Source organism: Harpia harpyja, chromosome 12 (assembly GCF_026419915.1).
Source record: "Harpia harpyja isolate bHarHar1 chromosome 12, bHarHar1 primary haplotype, whole genome shotgun sequence".
Lineage (NCBI taxonomy): Eukaryota > Metazoa > Chordata > Aves > Accipitriformes > Accipitridae > Harpia > Harpia harpyja.
The window spans coordinates 6,237,093-6,260,268 of NC_068951.1; the positions used below are offsets into that span (position 1 = coordinate 6,237,093).

The window sequence follows — 23,176 nt, forward strand, 5'->3', positions numbered from 1 at the left end:
TGTCTTGACAGTTGGACCTGGAAAGAAACTACTGCAGGTCAGTGAATTCTAACATTTTATAAATCAAATGTACACTGCACATTGTCCTTGTCTCCTAATAATTAGGACAGAGAAAGAAAGAAAGAAGATTTTCAAGAGCATGCATACTATTTTAGAGTGAAATTCACTCACATTCACTCTCATTGCACCAGTATGGTTCAAGCAGGATTTCAGAAGTGCAACAGACTTTGTGCAAAACTTAGGCAGACAACAACAGAACAAAGAATTTAGCGCAAAGTTCAGGGGCACATATTGCCTAACTGATCTGTCTGAACGCAACCTCATTTATGGTACTAAGTGCTTAATTTGGCAAAGCATCTTTGGATATTCCAGTATCTTTGTCAGTTTGGTCATTAGGAGTCTATGTGCTACTGAAAGTCAGTTCCAGCAGAATAGGGATTAAATATTTAACGGTATTAGGGGCTTTTGAAAAGGAAGATCTTGGTTTTGAGATTCCAAGAAAATTGGACTCTTAGTAATAAAGTAATCATTACTTTAACGATAAGAGAAAATCAATATGCTAACTTTTCTGATTATTTCAAGATCCTTTAAGTAAGCACACAGGCAAGCAGTTGATACATGGAAGACAGAAGTAGAAGCAGTGATATATAATAGGAAAAAATCTCCATAACACGGGGGTACATAAAAAAAAACAACCTTTAATTCAATCATATATATTTTAGGACACAGGGATTCTCCCCTTCTCAAGAGAATATTGCTATTCTTATCACGACCTTGCAGGCTGTAGTCTTACATAAATAACAATGGGACAGATGTTCTAAGAAAAAAATGGTCTTTTACATTCACAACAAGTGGACTGCAAATAAATATGTTTCAAAGTAATAGAATGGGCTGACAGTATGTGATTTGTCTGTAATCATACAACACATGCCTTCCTGAGAATGCCCGTAGGGTATATAACAATCATGTACATTTTGAACATATACACAGAGGCCTGTATACTCATATACAGGTGAACAGTCGTATTAGTTGTGGCAATACACAGATATATGCATGAAATCAGGAATGTAGAGTCTCTCTCCTTCCTTTTATATTGTCGTGGTTTAACCCCAGCCAGCAACTAAACACCACGCAGCCGCTCACTCACTCCCCCCCACCCAGTGGGATGGGGGAGAAAATCGGGAGAAAGAAGCAAAACCCGTGGGTTGAGATAAGAACGGTTTAATACAACAGAAAAGAAGAAACTAATAATGATAATGATAACACTAATAAAATGACAACAGCGATAATGAAAGGATTGGAATGTACAAATGATACGCAGTGCAATTGCTCACCACCCGCCGACCGACACCCAGCCAGTCCCCCGAGCGGCGAATCCCTGCCCCCCACTTCCCCGGTTCTGTACTGGATGGGACGTCACATGGTCTGGAATACACCGTTGGCCAGTTTGGGTCAGGTGCCCTGGCTGTGTCCTGTGCCAACTTCTTGTGCCCCTCCAGCTTTCTCACTGGCTGGGCATGAGAAGCTGAAAAATCCTTGACATTAGTCTAAACACTACTGAGCAACAACTGAAAACATCAGTGTTATCAACATTCTTCGCTCTGAACTCAAAACATAGCACTGTACCAGCTACTAGGAAGACAGTTAACTCTATCCCAGCTGAAACCAGGACATATATACACACCTCTCTTCTTTCTCACTGCAGATTTCAGACTTTACAGGTGGAGCTTGAAAAGCAATGTAGCTAGCACTCAGGGCAAATCTACCCCTGCAGAGACAGAAAAACTAAAGATACCTGGAACAGTTGAAAAGCCAAAGGTTACCTCGTCTTACTGCTGGGGTAACAAAATTGCCTACTAAACAGCACTGTTAGGCAATTTTATTGCTGTTACCAACTGAATGATTTTCCTTGTAGGTGGCTTGTCCTTTTCCACAGAACAGGCCTGTAACCGCTGCCTCGGCAAAACTTGTTAGGTTATAGTCTTGCTCTCACTGCAGTTCTAACAGAAACAGTTGTTGGTTCCCTTGCCTCTCCATATTATGGGCATGTACCTGTCTTATTTGCCCAAGATGGGAAAGTTTGCAGTTGGAACAAAGATGAAGCCCAGGTGTTGATGGATAGAGTTATGGTCAGAACTCCCAGGATGTTGAGTACAAACCCAGCTTTGGCCTAGAATTACAAAAGAGAAGGGTTATTAGTTGAACTGCGTACTCTTTTCCTTCCTTGCTTATTAGGATTGTTTGTACGGTTAGATTTTCTCTTTGGCCTTTTTTTACAACTCTATCAGAACTCCATCAAATTACATTTAAGCTGGTTTTCTTCACAAATATAATTTGTATTAGGGGAAAAATAAAACTCTTAAACTAGAAGTCCTGAAATCCTTTTAATCCACTTATGTAGGACCTTCTCTTCTGACCTGGCATCTGTCTCTAATGTTATTTTGGATTTCTTCTTGGATCAATTATAAATTAGAAAAGTTATCAAGAGACATGGCATCCTTGTCCATCTTTCCTTAACATAGTGAGAAGAGGCATCAGGGCAGCCTAGTGAGATGTGCTAGGCTTTTCCTAGTCCCTGCAGAAGGACTATCCAGATGACAGGACTATGACATCCCTACGATCTACATTTGGGCTTTTCGAACAGTTAGACATTGCCATTTCTCATTGACAGCAAGCTCTTGTTGGAACATCTTCAAGAGGCCTTGGCTGTTCTTTAAAAGCTCAATAGCTTCTTTATAAGGCTCTGAATATATATTAGAGTCAGCACGACCCTTTATTAATTCACACACGTATGTTCTTCTTTCCATTTGACGTAAGCTGAGTACAGTGAGTTTTCTAGAACTCTTCCAAGAAGAACCAATATTAGAAAAAGGGAAGATCAAAACTAGTGATGAAAATTCTGAAAAGAATGTGCTTTTGCTCACCATATCTATAACCTTGAGTTGTCCATATGAGAAGACAATGGCGTTAGGAGGAGTGGCCACTGGGAGCATGAATGCCAATGATGCAGAAAGTGTACAGGGCAGCATGACATAGAGTGGATTGAGGCAGATCGCTTCAGCCTATGCAAGAAGGGAGAGCAAAGATGATGGTTTCGATATACAAAAATGCATAGAAATCTTCTGGTGGAAGACTGTATTTATCCATGTCAGAAACCTCATTTTTTCACAAACACTGCAGCCGCTCATATTTTGGTTCTGCTTTAGAAACTCTAGCCAATGTCTTTATGCAGCAAATGCAAGAATTGATTTTGTGGTCAGTGCTTTGTGTTCCTGATTGTGGAATCTGATCACTGCTGCAGTATAAATTAGTAATAATGGTTGTATTCAACTCTAAAACCAGGCAGAAATGTAGAGTGGCTTCAAACTGGTTAAGAACAAAATTAAATTATCAGAGGAAACGGGGTAGCCCAAGCTCTGAAGGCGAGTGGATCAGTTTAGGGGTTAGCTGGAGTCTGTGGCCTATGCAAAAAGATTTTGGTGGAGCTTATTCCAGTTTCTATCTGGAACCAGCTTTTCATGCTGCAGAACTATGTCTACCCCAGCAACAGGAATCTCCTGTGGAAATGCAAAAGTCTGAATTAGGTCATAGAGCTTGACTAATGCTATCATCTTCAGAGACTTCTGGAAGGCTAGTGGTCGGAGTGAAATACAGTAATGGAATGTTGCAGAGAAGCAAATGCTGCTGCTGTTGCTGTCTCTATGCAGAACAAATAGGAAAAAACAAGTACAGCTGGCAGTGACCTCATGAGGTTGTTTAGGCCAGAAGGCAAAGTCTAATATGCCAATGAATTTAATCCCTTTACTTTTCACCAGCAATGATTTTAGAAAGGTTGAACCGAGCACAGTGTGTGTGAATATATATGCATGCACATACATATATGTATATCTTAAGTCTTGTATTCCTGATCGGCTACATGAACCAGTGCTTGGCTATGTCAGCCAGTTAGTTTTTATAATTAGGCAGGTGTATGCTTGCAGAAGAGTTGAAAGCTGTTCTCATAAGAGTATTTTGAAATGCTGGAACTTACCATTGAAGCCAGAATAGGGAGAAAGAGGGTAGTAGTGGCCACATTGCTGGTGCACTCAGTGAAAGTGGCAATAAGGAGGCACAACAGGAGAGCAATAGCTGGATGAGGGATGTGCTGCAGAGGAGTCAGTTTGCTACCTAACCATGAAGACAGACCAGATTCCTGTAACAAGGGAAAGAGGTCTGTCAAGATAGTAGGCTGGAGAAGAAATAGCCACGCCACAGTCCAATTACATTTCTCATACCGATTCTACCTTCCCTTCTTATAGGAGTTCTCATACGAACTGCTTTCTGTAGAAAAACATGTAAGAGGCAATGCTCATAGACATGATAATTTGGTAGGTTAAATAAAAATAAATGCGCTTTCCCTTCCAAAGTATTTAAAAGAAGAAGATATTACATTTACAGTATGTTATTGATAGCAAATAATTATTTCTCTGTTCAGGCCATTAGCTGTACATGACCAATATTTCTCATATATCTTAGCAGATATTCTAGCAATTTAATGTAATTTCATCACACTGTCTGAGATCTTGATCAACTATCTGAAGCTTTTCATACCTTTCATCCTTCTCAGCCACTAGAAAATACCAGCATCTCCCCTATTATTCTGGGCTGTAGTTTAGGCATCATTATTCAGCTGTTCTTAAGAGAACATATCCTAACTGTGCCTGTCTTGCTGCTTCATGCATTATAGCCTAGCTTTCTCACTGGTTTTGCAACCACCGTTCTTCATGTCCTCCTTATTTCGTATCTTGGTTACTTCAGCCTGTCTCTTCTGACATTGAAAAGTGCTCTCTCACGGGAGGGTTGGAATCTGTCTTGAAAGCACTAGTCTAATTCCCTGTTCTAGGGCAGGATTGGCTCTACCTAAATTATTACTGATAGATGTTTTTCAAACTTGTTAAAAATCTCTAGCAATGAAGTTTCCAAAATCTCCCCAGATAATTTTTTCAAGTTCTTAACTATCTTTACAGTTGGAACATTTTCCTACTGCTTAACCTAAATCTCCTTTGCAGCAATTTAAGCCCTTTAGCACCACCAGAATATATAAAAGTATACTATATTTCTTTCTGCAGCAGCTTTTATGTATTTGATGACTTATTCTAGAATAAATTAGCATAATTATTTGAATCTTTCCCTTTCCAAACATGTTTCCCAGAGATCCAATCATTCTTACTACCTTCCTCTAAACCTTCTTCATATAGCCCACATGTTGTTGAAGACTGATACCCCAAACTGAATACAGTACTGTAGCTGAGGACTTACCAGTCCTGAGTGGAAGGATTATAATTTACATGTCTTATGTATGATGGTGCTACCTATGTTTCCAGCTGTTTTCTTTTTTCTCCGTAGCAATATAAAAATATTGACTAGAATAAGGTGCATGAGCAGCTTTAAAACTTATCCAGTCATTTCCACATCTTGTATCTGTGATACTTGGTTATTTCTTCCTATTTCCCATATTGAGTTGCATCCTTGTTTTCTAGAAACAATTTTACAGATCTTTGAATCCTAAACCAGTACTTCCAGGCACTTGAAGCCTTTTCTAATTTGCTTATTGTCTATAGATTTAATAAATGTATTGTCTGGTCCATCATCTAAGTCATTACTGAAAAATAATTTGTAGCACTGGACTCCTGGCAGATGCCTGCAGAAGTACATCAGTACATCCTTCAGTCTGACAGCCAGACGTTTTTAACTTCTCCTCAAGGTTCTCTAGCTAGCTCTACATTTGTCTTCTAGTAGTTTAATTTAAATCATATTTCCATAAGTAGTTTGTTTGAAATAATTTGGAGACCCATCCTGGGCACATTATCTCCTTGTGCTTGCCACATCGATTTAAGTTTTATTTAATAGAACCTTTAATGTGTTGGGGTAGTTTCTTAAGCACTCACTTTTCTAGAAACACAGTTAATCATGCTGCCTTGATTGGTAGTACCATCCCAGTTGCATAGGCAACAATAAAGATTTGTTCTAATCACAGGACTCCTCCTACGGATGGTGAAGTCTATCCTACTGCCACTAGCTGAGGAAATGCACGTTTGGTGCTACCAGCATGCCCTCTTGCGTTCTGGGAGAGCACGCTTGAAAAACAAGATGGAAAACACCCAGGAGGACACAAATACCAGGTAAGCAGAAGAATGTTACCTCACTGCCTTTGGCTAAGGCAAAGCCACCTCCCAGCAGAAGCACAATGTTCCATGGCATTTTCTGGTGAACTACTTTCCAGTCCAAGAGAGCTGGAGGTGCTCGGATCTTTGACTTGCTGCCTAAAATCCAAAAAGATTTTGTAAGCCATGTTACATTCTCCAAAGAAAGGAGGACTTCTTGGTGGGAGGTGAGTTTAGTCTGAACATCAGGAAACACTTCTGTCAGCAAGATCAAGTAGACTGTGGAACTGTCTCCTAAAGCAAATGATGAGAGCCTCATCAACAAAGATTTAAAATTCGGCTTGCAAAAATACTAATGAATGATTTGTAGCTGCTCCAAGAGGCATAGTAGAATACAGGTAAGAGTGAGTTAAAAGTATGGCAACGTATCTGCAGAACTGTATGTGTTTCTGTTAAGTAAGTCATGTATTGTCTCTTGAAGGCTCCAGCTTCAGAAGCTTTTACATATGTATAATACTAGTGTCTGGAACACTGCTGAGATAAGAGTTTCCTACTTAGTTAAATTACAAGAAACAGAGAACTTATATGGGATGTATGCCTTGCCTAGCCTAAAGCATACAGCTGTAGCTATGCAGGAAGAGCAGTTTGAAATCTTGTTTAATGTTTGAAATTTCCTTTGTAAATCTAAAATGTAGAACTTCCCATGTACCTATTCTGACAGTTGATTTTTGATGCCTTCAGTCATCTTACCTGTTTGGTGTTTGTCTCTGTCATTGTTAGAAATGCCAGAAGGGATGATGAACAACAAAACTGAAATGAAGATGGCAACTGTAGCATCAGTGACATAGCTGCAATAGATCAGTCAGATATTTAGTCTAGCCCTGTTTTCACTTTCATAAAATCTAGCCTACTTAATTTTTATTCAAAGTGAGGAGGAGAAGTGATGATACCTTGTATCATTTTTGTTGAAAAGAACTGTTGCCCAACCTGGTATGAAACCAGGGTCTCTTGTAAACCAGAGCAGTACCAGTAGTATGAAGAGGATCAAAACTGCTATTTCTGCAAATTTCATTGAGCCCAATTTCTTGCTCTCTTCCTTGATAATGTCATAGGCCTGTTTCGCCTTAGCCTTTGCAGAGGCATTTGCAGCACAACCGAAATTCTTCTGAAAACTAGAAAAAAATGGACAAGAAATATCAGACACATTTGCCAGATATCCTCAGAGTTAAGAATCCAAATTTTATACTCAGTCATATTGTCTTTTAGATATATATATTTATATATGCATATAGAAATTATATATATATTGTTGTCATAGCGTCAGCAGCCATAGGTGTTGATAGTAACGTCGTTGTACTGTGTACTGCCAAGATGATCAGAAAGAAGCTTCCTATCCCTGAAAGCTCATGATCTCTGAAAGCTCATGATCTAAATATAAACAGGCATGCTATCTGGACATATGGGGAAATAATGACAATGTTAGCGTGATTGACAAGGCTATATGATCACCAGGAAGTAAACAGTTGCCAAGCTTTTTAAAATTACAGAAAAGGAGAATTTTAAAAGAGGAATTTGAAGATGAAAGTACCATTGCGGGCATTACAGAATTCTTTCCATTTAAAAGAAAGGAGGTTGGGCCTAATACAAAAGTGGTAGGCTAAGTGTTAAACAGGTAGGTAACACAAGCCGCTTGTATGGGGTGATTAGCCTTGGGAACTGGCATGACACTAATTCTCTTAAGTCTGTAGCAACTCTCGTCAGAAAGGTATTGACCAGCTATATGTACAGATCAGTTTCCTGGTTTGAAGCACAACAATCTTTCAGGACATGAAAGCAATGCTGCAGAACAGGTTATATGCAGTTATAACTTCATATTTTCATCTACAGAGTATATTTAGCTGGGATTTGATCAGGTTCTTCAGAGAAAAAGTTGCAGTATTTTAACAGATATTTAGTATGCTGTTCTGCTGGTCTCTTTTATGTGAGGACTTTGTCACCTGCTGTCTGACTTTCAAGCCTAGGCTTACCAATGAAAATATCACTTGCGTTACAACATGTAGTGAGTACTTGCTAACAGGCCTGTCAGCTGTATTACAGTGTGTAGAGGGTACTTACTTAAAGCCCAAGTACAGTATCTGCAGCCAAATCCACGCCAAAACCAGTAACATGATCATGGTGGGGAAGGCAAAGGAGAACCAAGAGGCAAAGTTGATGATATTGCCATTGTTAGGAAAGAGCCTGTAAAATGTAGATGGCTGTTAGCGTCCAAAATTCTGCACTCTCTTCTGTAATTAATGATTCAGAAAAGAGGAGGTACTGTGAGGCCCACTAAGGAAGAGAAACTAACTTCCTGACAAAGTTACCAAATTGATATTTTCCTTCTCTGTGTTGGCTGGAAGTCAGCTGTAGCAGAATGATGCAGTTTAGTGGGTATGAAATCCCAAATTCAACCAGACTTACTCCTCAACTTGTCCTTGCAGTACCAGATTTGGTGTTGTCCCAGTCAGAGTTGCAATCCCTCCAATACTGGCCGAGTAACAAATACAGAGAGACATTCCCTTGCAGAATTTCTTGTGTTTCTCCTCTCGCAGATTTTCATTTCTCGTTCTGTCTTCCTCGACTGTCAGGACATGACTACTACCTAGGTCCCAAGACAGGAACAAAAGAGTTACAGAAGCTAGATTGGATAGGAAAAGATCTTGTGCCTGTGTAATTCAGTATTTCAAGCCTAGGACACAATGAACTCAAAGCTGAAGGAGCCAAATTTCCTCATTTTAAGGCTGGCATTATTAATTCTTTTATCTTCTGTCCATTTTCAGTGGTTGTCCTGATGCTGAGTGGTTTTTCAGAAGAAAAGTTGAAATGTGTGATAAAGTCCAAACATACTGCTGACGCTTTTCGGTGAACTAGGGCAATGTCTGAACTGCACACGGGGGGGAGAGAGGCAAGAATTCAGGGAGGCACAACAGAGTCAGAGGAGTTGGACTGAAGGTAACTCATTCTGTACCAACACCTGACTGCTGGTGCTGAGGTTTACAATCAGAAACAATTGAGTTGTCTCAAAGGTGGGAAGAGGGCAAGACAGCTGATCAAGAGAGATTGTTGCATGATTGTGTATCTTTGGATTAGAAAGATCATTTTAATCCCTAACCTTCTGGCATGAAGTAGGCCAGAAATTTTCCCTTGGGAATTCCCTATTATCTGATAAGTTACACAGTAGATAATAATTGAACTAACATAAATATATAGGGAAATATCAAGCCAAATGTAAAGGCTTCAGCTAATAGAGAATTTATACATTTTGTTGTTTTATTGGTTAGTTATCATCGCTTCATATTTTCAATCTATTTCTCACTTCATCCAAGTCAGTAGATCCTACTGTGCTTTTGTCTGGTTCATGGAAGAGCCTCATAAATGCTGACTGATACAGTCAGGATGCTTTAGGCACATTTTTCTTTTTGAATTTACTAGTAACTTTGACAGTGAAGAAGGCATTAGGTCATCCTCCATTACCGCAAAGACACCCATAACCCACTCACCTTCTTCCTCTGTTTCTTTGGAGCTATCTGGTTTAGTTGACTTTTCCTGCAGTTCAAAGGCTTTGTTGATGTTTTCAGATGCTTGGCTAGCTGTGCTAGACTCCATTTCTGACTTGTGCAACTGTTCCAACACTGCTTGTGCTATTGGGACCATCATGGCAGTGGTGGCAGTATTGCTGATCCACATTGACAGGAAGGCGGTCACAATCATGAAACCCATGAGGAGTCTGAAATGAAAAGGTTTGAAAAAGTCGGTTCAGAACTCAGTGCTGCAATGCCCTTTTTTTTGTTACAAAACTTTGGTTACAAATGCTGGGTTTGGAAAATGCTTAGCAATTCACACCTAGCACTTCTTCTTACCCTAGTCTGCTTTGTGAATGACATGGTAAGATTTAACATAAATTTTTCTTTTTGCAGTTTCAGCCAATTGTGCTTTTACATTCTTATGACTAGTAAAGTGGAAGCTAGTATCTTGGAGCAAACAGTTTATCTAGTCAGTATCCTGCTTATTCTGTATGCTTCCGAGGAAGACATACCATCTCAATAACATGTTAATGTATTATAATATATTTTGAAGAGGAATTGCAAGCTGAATTTGATCCCAAATGGCAATCAGTTTAAGCCATAAGGAAGATGATCTCTTTTTTTTGTCATTTTATTCCACCTCTATTATTTAAGATTCTCTTCTTACTCATATAAAATTCTAATCCTTGTTTCAGTATTAACTCTGTTATTTGTCTCAAAATTATTCTTTAGATGAGATGTAGATTATATATTAGATGAAAAGGGTTTTATCTTGTATGCATTTTTATTCTATTGCTTTGTAATTTCCTTCAGTATTCCATCTTCTTAAGATCTGAGACAAATTAAATAGGGCCACGTAGCCTCTGCATAGCTTAAAGTTCTAGTCTGGTAAACATTTGTTGTTTTCAAAACGAGCATCCCCATATTTTCTCTTCTCTTTGCAATCAGTATAACAGTTAGAGAGTATATGTTTTCTGTGTTTCAACTGTAGTCTTTCCTGATTGTCTAAAGCTGTGCTTCTGGCCAAGCCTAGCAGCACCCTTGTCTTTTCAGCATTGACTCTCTTGTTGCTATTTCTCCACTTAAAGCCATTTGGAATTCGAAAAAGAGGCACCAGGTCTGTAACACATCAAAGGATCCCCATTTGCAAGGTTTGCTCAGGCACTAACTCACTTGGACTGTAGAAAACCATTCGTAGGATATGATTTACAGATTTACATAGGAGACTACAGGCAACTCTGAGATAGGAACTAACGCCATAAAGTCCTTGATCACACAGTGTTTTCACAACTGTTACTCACAGGGCTGGTCTGACACCAGTGATAAGCAAGACCCGCAGAGCAACACGCTTGTGTAGGTGCCAATTCTCAATCGCAATGGCCATCAGCAGTCCCCCAATAAAAAGCATATTGGTGTCCTTCAAGTACTCCCGGCAGACCTGTAATATGGAAGAAGGCAAAGAAAATAGTGACAAGAAGCCAATGTTTAGAGAGAAGGCACTTTCTGAGGGACGGTCTTGTCCCAAAGACATTAGCACACAGTAACTATGGATTGCATCTAAACAGTGAATTTGCTTTGATTTCAGATTACCAGCCCCACCCGGAGTTCACTCGAGGCTCATGCAAGTTCTGTTCCATGGAGAGGACAGCCGATTCCCTGTGCAACAATAGTACAATTTTCTCTTCTTTGCACCACACTCTAGAAATCACCCTGGAAATAATCCCAGAATAAGAGAAGCGGACCAATAAATACATAGGCAAATATGGATAGAGTAAGATCTCTTACTGTTGTTGAATCCATGATATTCATTAGTGGGAACAGCAAGACAGGAAAGAGAGCTGTCACAGCCAACGGCAAGGCTTCTGTGCACCAAAACAGTGCCATCACTATGATAACATAACCACATCGGGCCTCCTGACAGAAGAAGAGTTCATGCAATCAGAACAGACTGTACATCTCGCTTAGACTTTGAGAAGGCAACAGCCCATATTTATATTCATTGCCTGATAAAAGGATTTGAGAAAAGGTTATTTTCTATCTTTCTCTCCCGTCTACCCTCCTACCTATGCAGATCCTAATCAAATGATAAACTCTTCAACAACCTTGTCAGAACTGTGAGGAAAAGATGGGGGCCTCCAATGGGGAAAAAAAAGAAACTTAGGAAAAGAAACAAACTGATTACTTTGAACCCTTCATGATAAGGGATTGGCAGTCCCTGCAAAGACTTCTTGATTTTGCTGGTGATGGTATTTTCTTTTTATATATTTCTGTCTTTGAGTTGCAGAAATAGTTACTGATCCAGTCAAGGTTTCTCCACCTTTATGCTTCAGGACATGGCCCAGATGAACCCCAACTAATTTCAACAGCCTGGATTGCTTGTACTGTAAGTACTTTTATCTATTTTTCATTGGATTTTTAGCTTAGTACAGACTTTGTAAGGCTCACTGACAAACGGGTCACAGATCAGGTTCAGCTTCCACTGACTTTGCCTTTTTTCTTTGAAGAGGGTATGATCCCCTATTTCGTGTTACTTTTTTTCTGAGAAAACATTGATTTAGTTCTGCTTTGGACAACCACTCCAAATTTTATGTAGAAATATTTAACTCAGTCCCTATACACTAAAAATATTCAAAATAACATGTCACAGCAGATTTTCATATGTCTGGGCTGAAGAAAGCAAGGAAAAGTAACATTGAAGGCCACAGTGTCTTCCTCATTTTGGAACTAGCACAATAATAGGCACCAGCAAATCAAAAGGAAGAAAAAAGTGGTTGTGTGGTCTTGGATCAAGGATGTCCACTAAAATATACTGGACAGTATGAATGAAAATGTATGCTTCTTGAGGAAGCAATGAAGTGATGTAAATTGTAATGGCTAGATTACAGAGGTTTAAACCAAGGAGATGGAATAATGGCTGGCAGGATCAAACTTGTGATGCTCTAGAACATGCTTCTGAACATGGCATGGAAGTTACAGAGCTGGTGAAGGGAAAGGATGAACAGGGGAGCTGATTAGTCTGGAGGAAAGAAGAAGATAGGAATCTAGGTGGTAAATTACCAAAGCAGCAGGCCTGGAGAAGTAAAGCTGATAGAGATTCATGAAGAGGTGAAAAGATGCCTTTTTGAGCCTTATTTTTGAATGAGAGCAGTAACAACCTTAATTACACATCCCATCAAGCAGTGAAAGCCATTTTCCATTTTGATGATCCTTTTTCTCCCATTTTGTTATTAAGAGATGCCAGTGGGTGCCTTTTGAGAGACCCTAGCAGGGCTTTGGAACACATATCATAGGCACGGTGCTATTCTCTTCCAGCCTGCTGTGAAAAGGCTCTCCGTAAAAGCTGAAATAAGGCTTTTCACAAAGTCAGTTGTCCTGTAAGGACATTCCTCTGTCTTTAGACAAAATCTTTAGCATTGTCTGCTCTCATTTGTAATAGTTTAGTGTCCAGTGCTATGTCATTATGGGACAGGTTAATAGCTCAACAGAACAGAAAAATGTGAAATTCCATCCTGTAAGTTGTACACTTGCAGCTCTGCATGCTGAGGTACCTGCTTTTCCTGCTTAGCAGTACCACGATGCACAATTCTAACACAAGAAATCTTCTTACAGATTGCAAAGGGAAAAGTCCAGGGCATTTTAAATTTTTGTGTTGTAGCTGAATACATAGAAACCAGAGAGAGTCATTTTCAAAGAGGAACTGAACCAAGACTGCCAAATCATTCCACAAGCAATACCAAGGACTTACTGCTTACTGTATGGTAACAATGACTCTAGCAAGTAAGTTTGAACTCGTGGCATCAGGGGAAATAAAAAAAAAAAAATTCTCTCTCTTTCTGGCTACTTAGAACTTTTCTGATCCAGATCTCTTTTAACTTCAGTAACTCTTTTGCCTATGGAAAGTTAACTAGCAAAAAAGTACTTTTTCTGTTTTTCTTCTTAGTAAGCTTTTCAGTGATAGTTTAAGCTATTTTATTTGCATAGCAAGGGAATAGGAGGACACGCCTGATCAGTTACCACATTTCACCTCAAGCCAGTGCTACTCTATCATTCTTGCTTACAGTCCTCTGGTCGTAGCTCCAAAGTCTCTGATAACACTCAGAAAAAGAGCTGTGAGGAAGAAAGAACTTTGGGACAGGCTGCACAAAAAGACAAGGAAGAGCTAGTGGAGCGAAGAATGAAGCTTGGCAAAGGAGACTAGAAACTGGGAGTCAGCAGGGATCAGGAGACAAGCAGGCAGGCAGAGACCAGAGGGAAGCGCTAGGACTTGACATCCAAAGAGCAGTGACAGGAGAGGTAGATTGGGACTAGCTATTTAATGGTGCTGGGACTCTAATAAGAGACCTGAAGACCAGAGATTAGATGTCTGCATGAAGAGACTGGGAGTGGGAGAAATAAGCCAAAGTGAAGAAGAAGCAGAACACTGGCAGTCTGCCTGCTCACAGTGCTGTATTTAAATGATCAACGTCTCAGAGGTACCTGCCCCACTACTACAGGTTTTTGTAGTTAACTTTTTCTGAAGGAATCCTAAGCTAGGTGTCTTCCAAAACTTGACATTTTAAATTTTAAATCATTGTTTGGAAAGATTCTTACAGAAACATGCTAAAAGAAGAGTGAAATACATATTATTTATCCTTATGTATCAGAATGCTTTGTCCACCTGACCAAGAAAAATGCCTCTTCTATCTGGCAACGACAACAAGGAAAAAATTAAAACAAGATGTGGACTGGATACTTTTAGAAAATCAGAAGGGGGATTAAAATTGAGCCTTACACTGTAACTTAGGTTCACACATACGAGCTTCAGCATAGAAATATCTTTGCTAAATCAGTTAGATGCAAAGCAAAAGTTATAAAATCGCATGTCACCAAGCATTCTTCTAGGATACGCAATCACAGATGTCTCTGTTCATCCATCTATGTCCTATTGCTTTTATATTCCCCTACTATCGGTAGTCAAAGGGGTCTGCTCAGAAAAAAAAAAAGATCCTCAAGCAATAAATGAAGTAAATGCCTCTGAGAAAGAATCTGTATGTTCTCTTCAGCTCTGTCACTTAAAAGGAACAACTTTAAGGAGAGATTTGGAGATTTGGTTCTGAAATTCAATTTTAAAAGTTCTTACCTTGGTAGGAACAGCCAGAGGCAGAGGAAGAAATAAAAGGGGTACAAACACTATGATCAGGTATTTCCTGAAGGCTAGGGTCATCTGCAAGAAGCCAGCCATGGTGCTGGAGCTAGCCCAGTGCTGAAAGGCCTGAGTTCTGCTGCTGGAGACTATATAAACACTCGGGAATATTAACCATTGACCTCAGGGGGTTGGGTGTTGTTTTTGGAACTGTAATCGGAGAAAGAAGAGAACAAAGAAGGGAGGGGACAGCAAAAGAGTGTCAGACCAGGAACTTTCTTAAGACAATCTTCCTGATAACAGGTAAATCCAGGAGAGAATTAACTCCTTGTGGACCAAGTAGGTTTATTAAAAGCATCCTGAGATGACCTATGCTTTTTTAAAAGAATATTAATATTTTGGTCTTTAATAATGCCTTCTTTGCATGGGTACTGTTATTCCCCCTATAAAAAAAGAGAAACTGCTCCCTCCATAGTAGGTTGGAAATTGTTTTAAAAATATGCAGAGTACTGAAAAACACATCTGCATCTGTAATACTCAAATACAGAGATTAGAAACATCTACAGAAAATGTTACATAAACATCATTGTATTCGCTGAGAAATTCTTTGGGTAGCAAAATCCACTAGAGCAGAGCTCCTGTCACCAGATGCCACATCAAGTCCCCATGCAGAAAGGGACTTACAGTCCTTGCCACCTGAGAGCAGGGGCACCTGTCTCTGTGTGGTCCAAGGATGACCCTCATGACGATTCCGTTTTCTTCTACTCAAAGAGCAATAGGGGAAATGTTAAGGTCTGGTCAGAACTCAGTTCCTCCAACGGGGCAGCCCAGTATGTTATAAGAAAGGCTTAGGGTGAAAGAGGGAACCTAGTAACTCTTTCTGACACAGTCTGTTGTATCTCAGTGGATTGGGAAAGACTTGGCTATAGTGCTACTTTGCAGACATTGGGATATTTTTTTTTTTTCACATTTCTGATCTTGCAGGTTTATAGGCACAGCTTTGGTAGCTTGCAGGGTGTATTGGGCCGGGGGGGGGGGGGGAGAGAAAAAAATAGTGCTACTGGGAAATTACCAGCAATTCTTTTCCTGGTTGCAAGAAACTTCCGAAATACAAGCAGTGACTTACTTGGTTCTGTAAATACGCAGGAACGGAACTAAACTTTTTAATTCCAAAGGGAGTGTCTTGCTAATGTCACTTTGATGTCCTTATTTGGTAGATCATGGAAGCGCATACTTCAGATAATGATGATAACATTTCCATTTTATTGGTATAAATTGTCTCAGCTCTGTTTAGAGCTTACTCAAGCAGAGAGAGAGAAAGAGAAGCACAGACATTAGGTCATCTGATGTCAGCTCCACAAAGAGCTTCTGCTGTTTCTCTCTCTCGTCCCTTTTCTGCCGGGGCTTGTTTTCTTTCAATAACGTGCTTATGATTGAAAAACAGCGGGGTTTCAGTTGCCAGAGCTGCAAACTCACAGCTCTTTTGCAAGCTTGACTTAGGCATGTTACTTACAAGAAACAGCATCATGGTACATAACTGCCAATCCTGAGCTTCAGCATTTCACCCTTGGTACAAAAAGAACGAGAAAGAGCTTTCAAATGAATTCTATTCCCCCACATTTTTGCATCTGCTTAATGTCGAATTAGTGTCTGAAAAGGTGCAGTGACAAAATCAGCCAACGGCAAAGTCATTTTTCTACTTCCTACTCTTATGTCCTAAGGTTGCAATGAAAATCTGAAAGGAAACCTTGTTTTCACATCTCTGTAACACGGAGGTTGGCTTCCAGCTGCAGCCTTGCCTATGGGGTGTAAGTAACAGTGCAGAAGGGCCTCAGCTAAGGAATCGTGCCTGTTCTTTAGAAGCAGCACATCCACAGCAATTGTTTCCACTGCCACGAGAGTCCTGTTACTTTCAAAGCTGCTATAAATGAGCTCCGTAAGTGTGTTACTGCAAAGTGAACAGTTTACGTCTGCGGGGGGGGGGGGGGGGGAATTTGTCAGAGCTTCACCTGCAGCCCATTAACACTCCCTCAGTGATGTCAAAGGAGGGATGCCAATTTACGTTCATCTGGAGCTGCTCCAGTTTGTATACATGGGTTAAGCTAATACTCTGAATTGTGTTCTTTGAATTTAAAGAACGACTCGGTCTTTCCTTACTGATCTGCTCTTCGAGGCGGACCAAACCTAACAGGAAACCCAACAGCGCAGCCGAACCCTCTGGCGTGTTCCAGTTATTTTGTCCTTTAGAAAAAGAAGTATTTTCTTACGCGCTGCTCATTAACAGACGCGACGGCGCATCGCTTCCTCACACCATTTCCCAGCCCCTACCGCAACCCGGAGCCCATCCCTTCCTCCTTTCGCAGGAAGAAAAGCCACAACCGGGCAACCCTCCCCCCTCTTCCTTTTCCCCTTCCCTTCCCCGCTTCCCCGCTGCCGGTTCCCCGGGGCGGAGCGCGGCGGGGACGGACGGCGGGGGCAGCCTGGCCCGGGCGGAGCACGCCGCTCCTCCGCCCCCCCCCCCCCCCCCCCGTCTCCGCCGCCGCCATGGCCGCTCCGCCGCCGCCGGTACCGGAGCAGCGGCAGCCCCAGCCGCTCCCGCCGCCCCGCCGCCGCTGCCCGCCGCTGCCGGCCGCCGAGCCTCTCCTCTTCCTGGCCACCCTGTCCGTCGGCCTGCAGGGTCCCCTGGCCACCCAGTACCTCTGGGACAGGCTGGGGGCCGAGCGCGGTTACAGCGGTCCCAACGGCAGCAGCCCCGCCGGCTGCGGGAACGGCAGCAGCCACGACGATCCCCTGCGGCAGGTGGGAGAACGGGAGGCCGGGGTTGGGGGGGCTTGGGGGGGGGCTGATGCCTTCCCCGGGGTGGTGTCGGGTGCCGCTGGTCCCGGGCCTACAGGTGCCTGTTTTTGCTTTGCAGGAGGTGGAAGCGCTGGTCTCCCACTGGAACCTCTGTATCAACCTGGGAGGTTTCTTCGTTGGTCTCTTCTCCGTGACTCTCTTCGGACCGTGGAGCGACAGCGTAGGCCGCCGGCCGGCGCTCATCCTGCCGGCAGTGGGTATGGCCGTGCAAGCGGCCATCTATCTTCTCGTCATGTACCGGCAGCTGCACGTTGCCTACTTTCTCCTTGGACGCGTTTTGAGCGGCCTCCTGGGAGACTACAACCTGATCCTGGCCAGCTGCTTCGCCTACGTGGCCGACACCAGCGACAGACGCGCGCGCACGTTTCGCGTCGCCATCCTCGAGGCGTGCCTCGGCATCGCGGGCATGCTGGCCAGCATCGGCGGCGGCCAGTGGCGCAAGGCGCAGGGGTACATCAACCCCTTTTGGCTCGTGCTTGCTACTAGTCTTGCTGCCGCTCTCTACGCTGCTTTCTGTCTTCAGGAATCGGTGAAGCAGCAGAAACCAGCCAAGCTGTTCACGCTCAGTCATTACAAGGCTGTCTACAGGCTGTACGTGGCCCCAGAATGCCTGAGCTCCAGGAGGAAGCTTGCCCTTTACTCCCTGGCTTTCTTTCTTCTTGTCACTGTACATTTTGGATCCAGGGACCTCTTTGTTTTGTATGAGCTTGGGTCCCCTCTCTGCTGGTCTGCTGACCTCATTGGGTACGGCTCAGCCGCCAGTTACCTGGCTTACCTGAGCAGCCTGGGAGGGCTGCGGCTGCTGCAGCTCTGCCTTCGAGACACCTGGGTGGCAGAGATAGGATTGATCTCCAACATTTCTGGACTGGTTGTGATTTCGCTTGCTACTACAACACCACTGATGTTTACAGGTGATGCTGAATTCTTAAATGCCCCTATCTCAGGCTCTTAGCTTAAGAGATGCCGGTAGGCGTAGGAGGGCAGTGTGCTTCTGGGAGTTCAAGCACGTGGAGGAAGTTCTGCCTCCGTTTCAGCCCCGCATACCAACAAAACTGTGGCTTGCTAACAGCAAAGGTGGCCAAACACTAAAGTTGAAAGTGCAACTGTATAGTTCCTAGAACATTAGGTTTCCCAGAAGCTGTATTACACCGCAGACACAGACTAAAGTGCATTATGAGATGCAGGAGGGTGAATTCGGTCTAAATATAGCAGGGAGAAACTGCTTCGAGCTACAGATTTCTGGGATTGACTTTGGAGACTTTATTTTTCAGCTGAGCTTCCCTAATGTGCTGTATCTTGCTCACAGGTTATGGGATTCTGTTCCTTTCCATGGCAGCCACTCCAGTCATCAGAGCCAAGCTCTCCAAGCTGGTCAGTGAGATGGAACAGGGTAAGGAGTTGGCCAGTACGCTTAAGCTAGGTTCTGAAACACTCGCTGTCTTCTTGGAACATTGAAACCAAACTGCTTTGGGAGGTTAGGACTTCCCTGGCTTGTTTGGACTCCTGTGCCCATGCACTCATCCTCAGGCCCAGGGTAACATTTTATTTTTTCAGAATAATTGTCGGTCATCCATTTAGACTTGCTATATTTTCAAGGTGAGGACAAGAGAAGAAAAGCAGGATGAAAAGTATTACATTCAAGCTCAGGAATAGTTCATTCATCCATCTGTTCGTTTCCAAAACTTTGACAAGGAGTAAGAGTTAAAATGGATTATATAACAAGCAGAAAATAGTGATTTCCCTGATGGTGACTTTTTTTTCTGTAGATCAGTAACAGTGGGAAGAAACCCAGTGTTGTTAGAGGGTTGTATCATTGACCATGGTGAAAGATGATGGATAACCCATAGGAGGAGCATATTTGCCTTTCTGCCAGTAATTTGTTTGGAGAGCTTGCACTTGCTGTTAAACACTGCATAGGAATGCCTCTGTGGGCAGACAGAGGGGAGGAGGGAATCGAGGTGGGAAAGGTCGAAAGGTGACTCTGCACAATTCGTGTTTCTTGTATTAGAATGAAGGTGGCACACACTTGATAACAGATTTATGATGCTAAATCTATAAAGCGAAGTCTTCTACTGTACTTAATGTTTAACAAGCAATAAGATGTGCTTGGCAGTAAACAGATCTATATAGCCCTGTCTAAAGCATTTACAATCCAGCTGATATGTAATATCCCTGGCCAGCTCCGGTGATACAAATTCTGGGGGTCAATGAGGTGGTCCTGGCTACAGAGAAGCTGAGTTTCACAGGTTTGGCCTGCGAGGCCAGGAGAGTGTGCCTGATCTCTGCTCCCAGCTCTTGCTTACCACACTTGATAACCAGCCACCAGTTTTCTGATGGGAAGTGCAAACCCTTAGAAAGATTCACAGAATCCCGCCGAAGGTGATGTGTTAAAGACGTTTGCAGGCAGGGCTGTCTCACCATTAACCTCTTACATATCTTTTCCAGGTGCTCTCTTTGCTTCTATTGCCTGTGTGGAAGGGCTGTGTTCACTTGTGGCTACAGGAGTGTTCAACTCTCTCTACCCTGCCAGCTTGCACTTCATGAGGGGATTCCCATTTCTCTTCGGCGCTATAATTCTTCTTATTCCAGCAGCTATTATTGGGTAATTTACTTCAAATTTCTAAACTTTGCCATAGGATGTGTGAAGTGTAATATGAAAAATACTATTTACTCTGCTTAGGATAGAAGCTTACACTTTTAAGGCGTATTTTCAATTATGCTTATGAGAGGGTGTTTAGTGCCCAGTAAGCAGAGGTGCAGGTCCATTTCTTCTGGCATCTGAATCCTAGTGATAAACCTGCAGCCCAGGTAACGTAGCTGCTGACATTCAAAGTGCTTCAAAGTCTCACTCCACCCTCAGAGTAGAATCCAAAATCTGGAGTTGAAGATCCTCCTTTATGCAAGAGACGGAGCTCTTTTAGCAGTCTCTCTTCCTGTTTCTCTAGTAATTAAAGCAGAAGTTGTGTCATGATAGAAAACAAATCCCCTGGTAAGTCTTGGGAGAGAGAATGTGTTGGGGTTTGCAGTAGAAGTGCAACAGCTCTTGGCAGGGTCATTTTGTTCTGTTCCTTTGAAACTTTAAAAGTCACTTCATTCAGTGACATCCTAGTGTGCCTTCGTAGGCTCTAACTGTTCTTTCTTTCTTAGGTGGATGGAAATCTGGGACTCAAACCGGGACTACAGTCACTTCTCAGATGCTTCCCTGTCCCCTGCAGATGACTGAGCAGCAGCTTAGCAACAAGGAATTGGCCAGCTCGGCAGTGTCCATCTGAAGACTGCTCTTTATTCTTCCCTTGAAGGACAGATCAGTGTGGGAAGGACACCCTGCTTGTCCTTACTAATTTTTAAGTGCCAAATAATTGGAAATCGTGGCTCTGACTACCAGCAGTAACTTGATTTGCAGATGCGAATGCCTCCTCGCTGTTGTGTTGGCTCATCTGTCGGAGAAAACCCAAGGGACCGAAAAGCCAATCAAGAGTGAAAGCTATTGTTGGCCATTTGCAAGGCCGGTTAGTGGTTTGGGGTTTGGTGGGGAGGGAAGGTTCTACAGCACGCTTTGAGTGATGAAAGAGGACTGAATTCTGGTTTAATTGGCAAACGTTCCCCTCTGAGTACTACAGTGTGCAGCAAATGAGCTGTTGCTGTGGGTGAGGCCCAGACCAAAGCCTGCAGAGCGAGACTGAAGCAGAGGTACCCAACAGCGTGCTACTGAGGAGAAAGATCTGGGCTCTGAATCAGTGTGTTGTCAATAAAAGTCATACAAATGTCACGTGCCAGACTAGGCTTCCGCAGAAATCCTTATGGTGAGCGGTAGTTTACCACAGGAGCGCTATTGCCGTCCTTGCTGACTAAAGTAGCTTTAGCTTTGCAAGTTACACGTGTCCGAGGGAGAGAATCTAATGCATGAAGTGCTTGTAGTGAGGAGTGCCAGTGGGACGTCCCGCCTGTCTGTCTGCAGCTCAGCCCAGGATTTCAAAGGCACTTTTGAGAATTAATAGGTCATGTGGGAATACGTCGGTGCCTTAATTGACAGTTGCCCAAACTGATGAAGTTAATGCTAAAATTGGCAAAATTGGGCCTCCCTAACTGAAGACCCTTACGTTATAAATTTGAGGCCCCAACTGTGATACGTGTGCCCTAGTGTCATGTGAAAGTACTGCTGTGCTTATGGCAGAGCCAGAAGCAGTCCTTCCTCATCAATACACAGCGCTGTTGGGATGAGCTGGTATGGGGACAGGACTAGTGTCTTTGGAGTTAAAATTATGCCCCAAAATTTTGTATTGGTGATCTCACTTCTGCTGCCCTTCTCACGATATGTTGATGCCAGCAGGCAAACCCCGTGTTCATGATATTCATAATTGTTCTTTTCAGAGCATTAACTGTATTGCCTCAATCCTGTTTTCTTCAAACTGCCATAAACCAGCAGTTCTGTGTACATTGCATTGCACAGACTGTTCAGATGCATGCAATAATGTCCTTAACTCTGAAATTGCTTAGCAAACACGTTACTTTCAGAACGTATAAAACCACCGTTCTCTTTTATGGTTCATAAAAAGATAGCTTTTCTCGTACAGCTGTTGATGTCATTTGTCCTTGCCTTGTTCTGTGCTTCTCTCCGTTATTTTCGTGTTTCTTCCTTTATTGAAGACTCTGCAGTAAAGAAGCAGCAGCAGGAAGGTATCTGCCCTGCGGAGAATGAGCATGTGAGAGTCCTGAGTCAGGAAAAAATGCAGGTTTGGGACTTGCAAGCAGCCAAAGCTTGCTTTTCCTGAACACTGGAGTAAAGATTGTGGGAGTGCCTAGTCTGTAACCTGTCCGTCAGTACGCAGTAAATGTGAAATGCTTATATACAGCTTTGTTCCCTGTTCATCAGGAGTTTGTGATAGAAGCAGGAGAACTGGGGAGTAGAGAAGCAGGAGGTGGAGGAGTAGGGAGGCTTTAAGAACTTGGTGTTATGCCACTTGATCTGCGTGGTTACGCCACTGGACATAGGCAGGAGTTACATGTCTGACTGAGGAACTAAGCCCAGAATTAGCCTCCCTGAGGAACAGGGCATGCCGTGAGTGTTGCATTAGATGTTTGTAGCTGAACTGATTGCGAAGTAAGTCTTCTCTACCAACAGACTCCATGGATGCCAATGCTAGCGACTGCTCAATGCCGTGCAGTGAAGTGAAACTTGTGTACTGGCTCTGCCTTCCTGTTTGTGTCAGTGTGCTTGCAAAGGAGAAATTCAATAGGAACTATTATGCTCTATTAAAAAAATTAAAATAACGTTTTTCTAGGCTGTCCTCCAAGAACTACAACCGTGAAGTAAATACATGATCCATGCATTGTGAGTGTGGACAGCAGGTAGAGAGTCCCTGGGGGTGCAGTGAGCTACATCAGTCCATGCAAAGATGAGCATGAAGCGTGGGTCCCCTCAGAGAATGGTGCCTGGAGAATGTCAGTTCTGCTGCCCCTTCAGAGGATGAGAAAGCATGACAGCAGGAGAG

General features: G+C 42.6%; 2 protein-coding genes across 3 annotated transcripts; one reads left to right on the forward strand and one right to left on the reverse strand.

Annotated features, from left to right (window-relative positions):
- Positions 1-1,706: 1,706 nt before the first annotated feature.
- On the reverse strand, positions 1,707-12,085 carry SLC13A2 (solute carrier family 13 member 2). The gene is made up of 11 exons (XM_052802814.1): positions 11,492-12,085; positions 11,008-11,144; positions 9,683-9,909; positions 8,604-8,784; positions 8,259-8,381; positions 7,094-7,315; positions 6,894-6,991; positions 6,181-6,302; positions 4,031-4,192; positions 2,925-3,062; positions 1,707-2,170 (listed from the first exon to the last, which is right to left on the reverse strand). Exons 1-11 carry the CDS (start codon positions 11,588-11,590, stop codon positions 2,039-2,041), a joined length of 1,641 nt encoding a protein of 546 aa, XP_052658774.1. The 5' UTR covers positions 11,591-12,085; the 3' UTR covers positions 1,707-2,038.
- On the forward strand, positions 12,012-22,255 carry SLC46A1 (solute carrier family 46 member 1). Of its 2 annotated transcripts, XM_052802816.1 has the most exons (6): positions 12,012-12,089; positions 16,550-16,764; positions 17,743-18,595; positions 18,991-19,074; positions 20,130-20,286; positions 20,832-22,255. In XM_052802816.1, the coding sequence occupies exons 2-6, from the start codon at positions 16,756-16,758 to the stop codon at positions 20,905-20,907; spliced, it is 1,179 nt and encodes a 392-aa protein (XP_052658776.1). In that variant the 5' UTR covers positions 12,012-12,089; positions 16,550-16,755; the 3' UTR covers positions 20,908-22,255. The 2 variants fall into 2 exon arrangements, with proteins under 2 accessions (XP_052658776.1, XP_052658775.1); XM_052802815.1 differs by lacking the exons at positions 12,012-12,089; positions 16,550-16,764 and adding an exon at positions 17,355-17,627.
- The last annotated feature ends 921 nt before the right edge of the window (positions 22,256-23,176 follow it).

Excerpts from the sequence above, each read along its gene's own strand:
- SLC13A2 (XM_052802814.1), bottom strand. The coding sequence starts at position 11,590 with ATGGCACTGTTTTGGTGCACAGAAGCCTTGCCGTTGGCTGTGACAGCT. Across the intron at positions 4,193-6,180 it reads CCTTAGCCAAAGGCAGTGAG|GAATCTGGTCTGTCTTCATG; the intron begins GTAACATTCTTC and ends CCCTTGTTACAG. Across the intron at positions 3,063-4,030 it reads TCCCTATTCTGGCTTCAATG|GCTGAAGCGATCTGCCTCAA; the intron begins GTAAGTTCCAGC and ends CTTCTTGCATAG.
- SLC46A1 (XM_052802815.1), top strand. The coding sequence starts at position 17,373 with ATGGCCGCTCCGCCGCCGCCGGTACCGGAGCAGCGGCAGCCCCAGCCG. Across the intron at positions 17,628-17,742 it reads ACGACGATCCCCTGCGGCAG|GAGGTGGAAGCGCTGGTCTC; the intron begins GTGGGAGAACGG and ends TTTGCTTTGCAG. Across the intron at positions 19,075-20,129 it reads GGTCAGTGAGATGGAACAGG|GTGCTCTCTTTGCTTCTATT; the intron begins GTAAGGAGTTGG and ends TATCTTTTCCAG.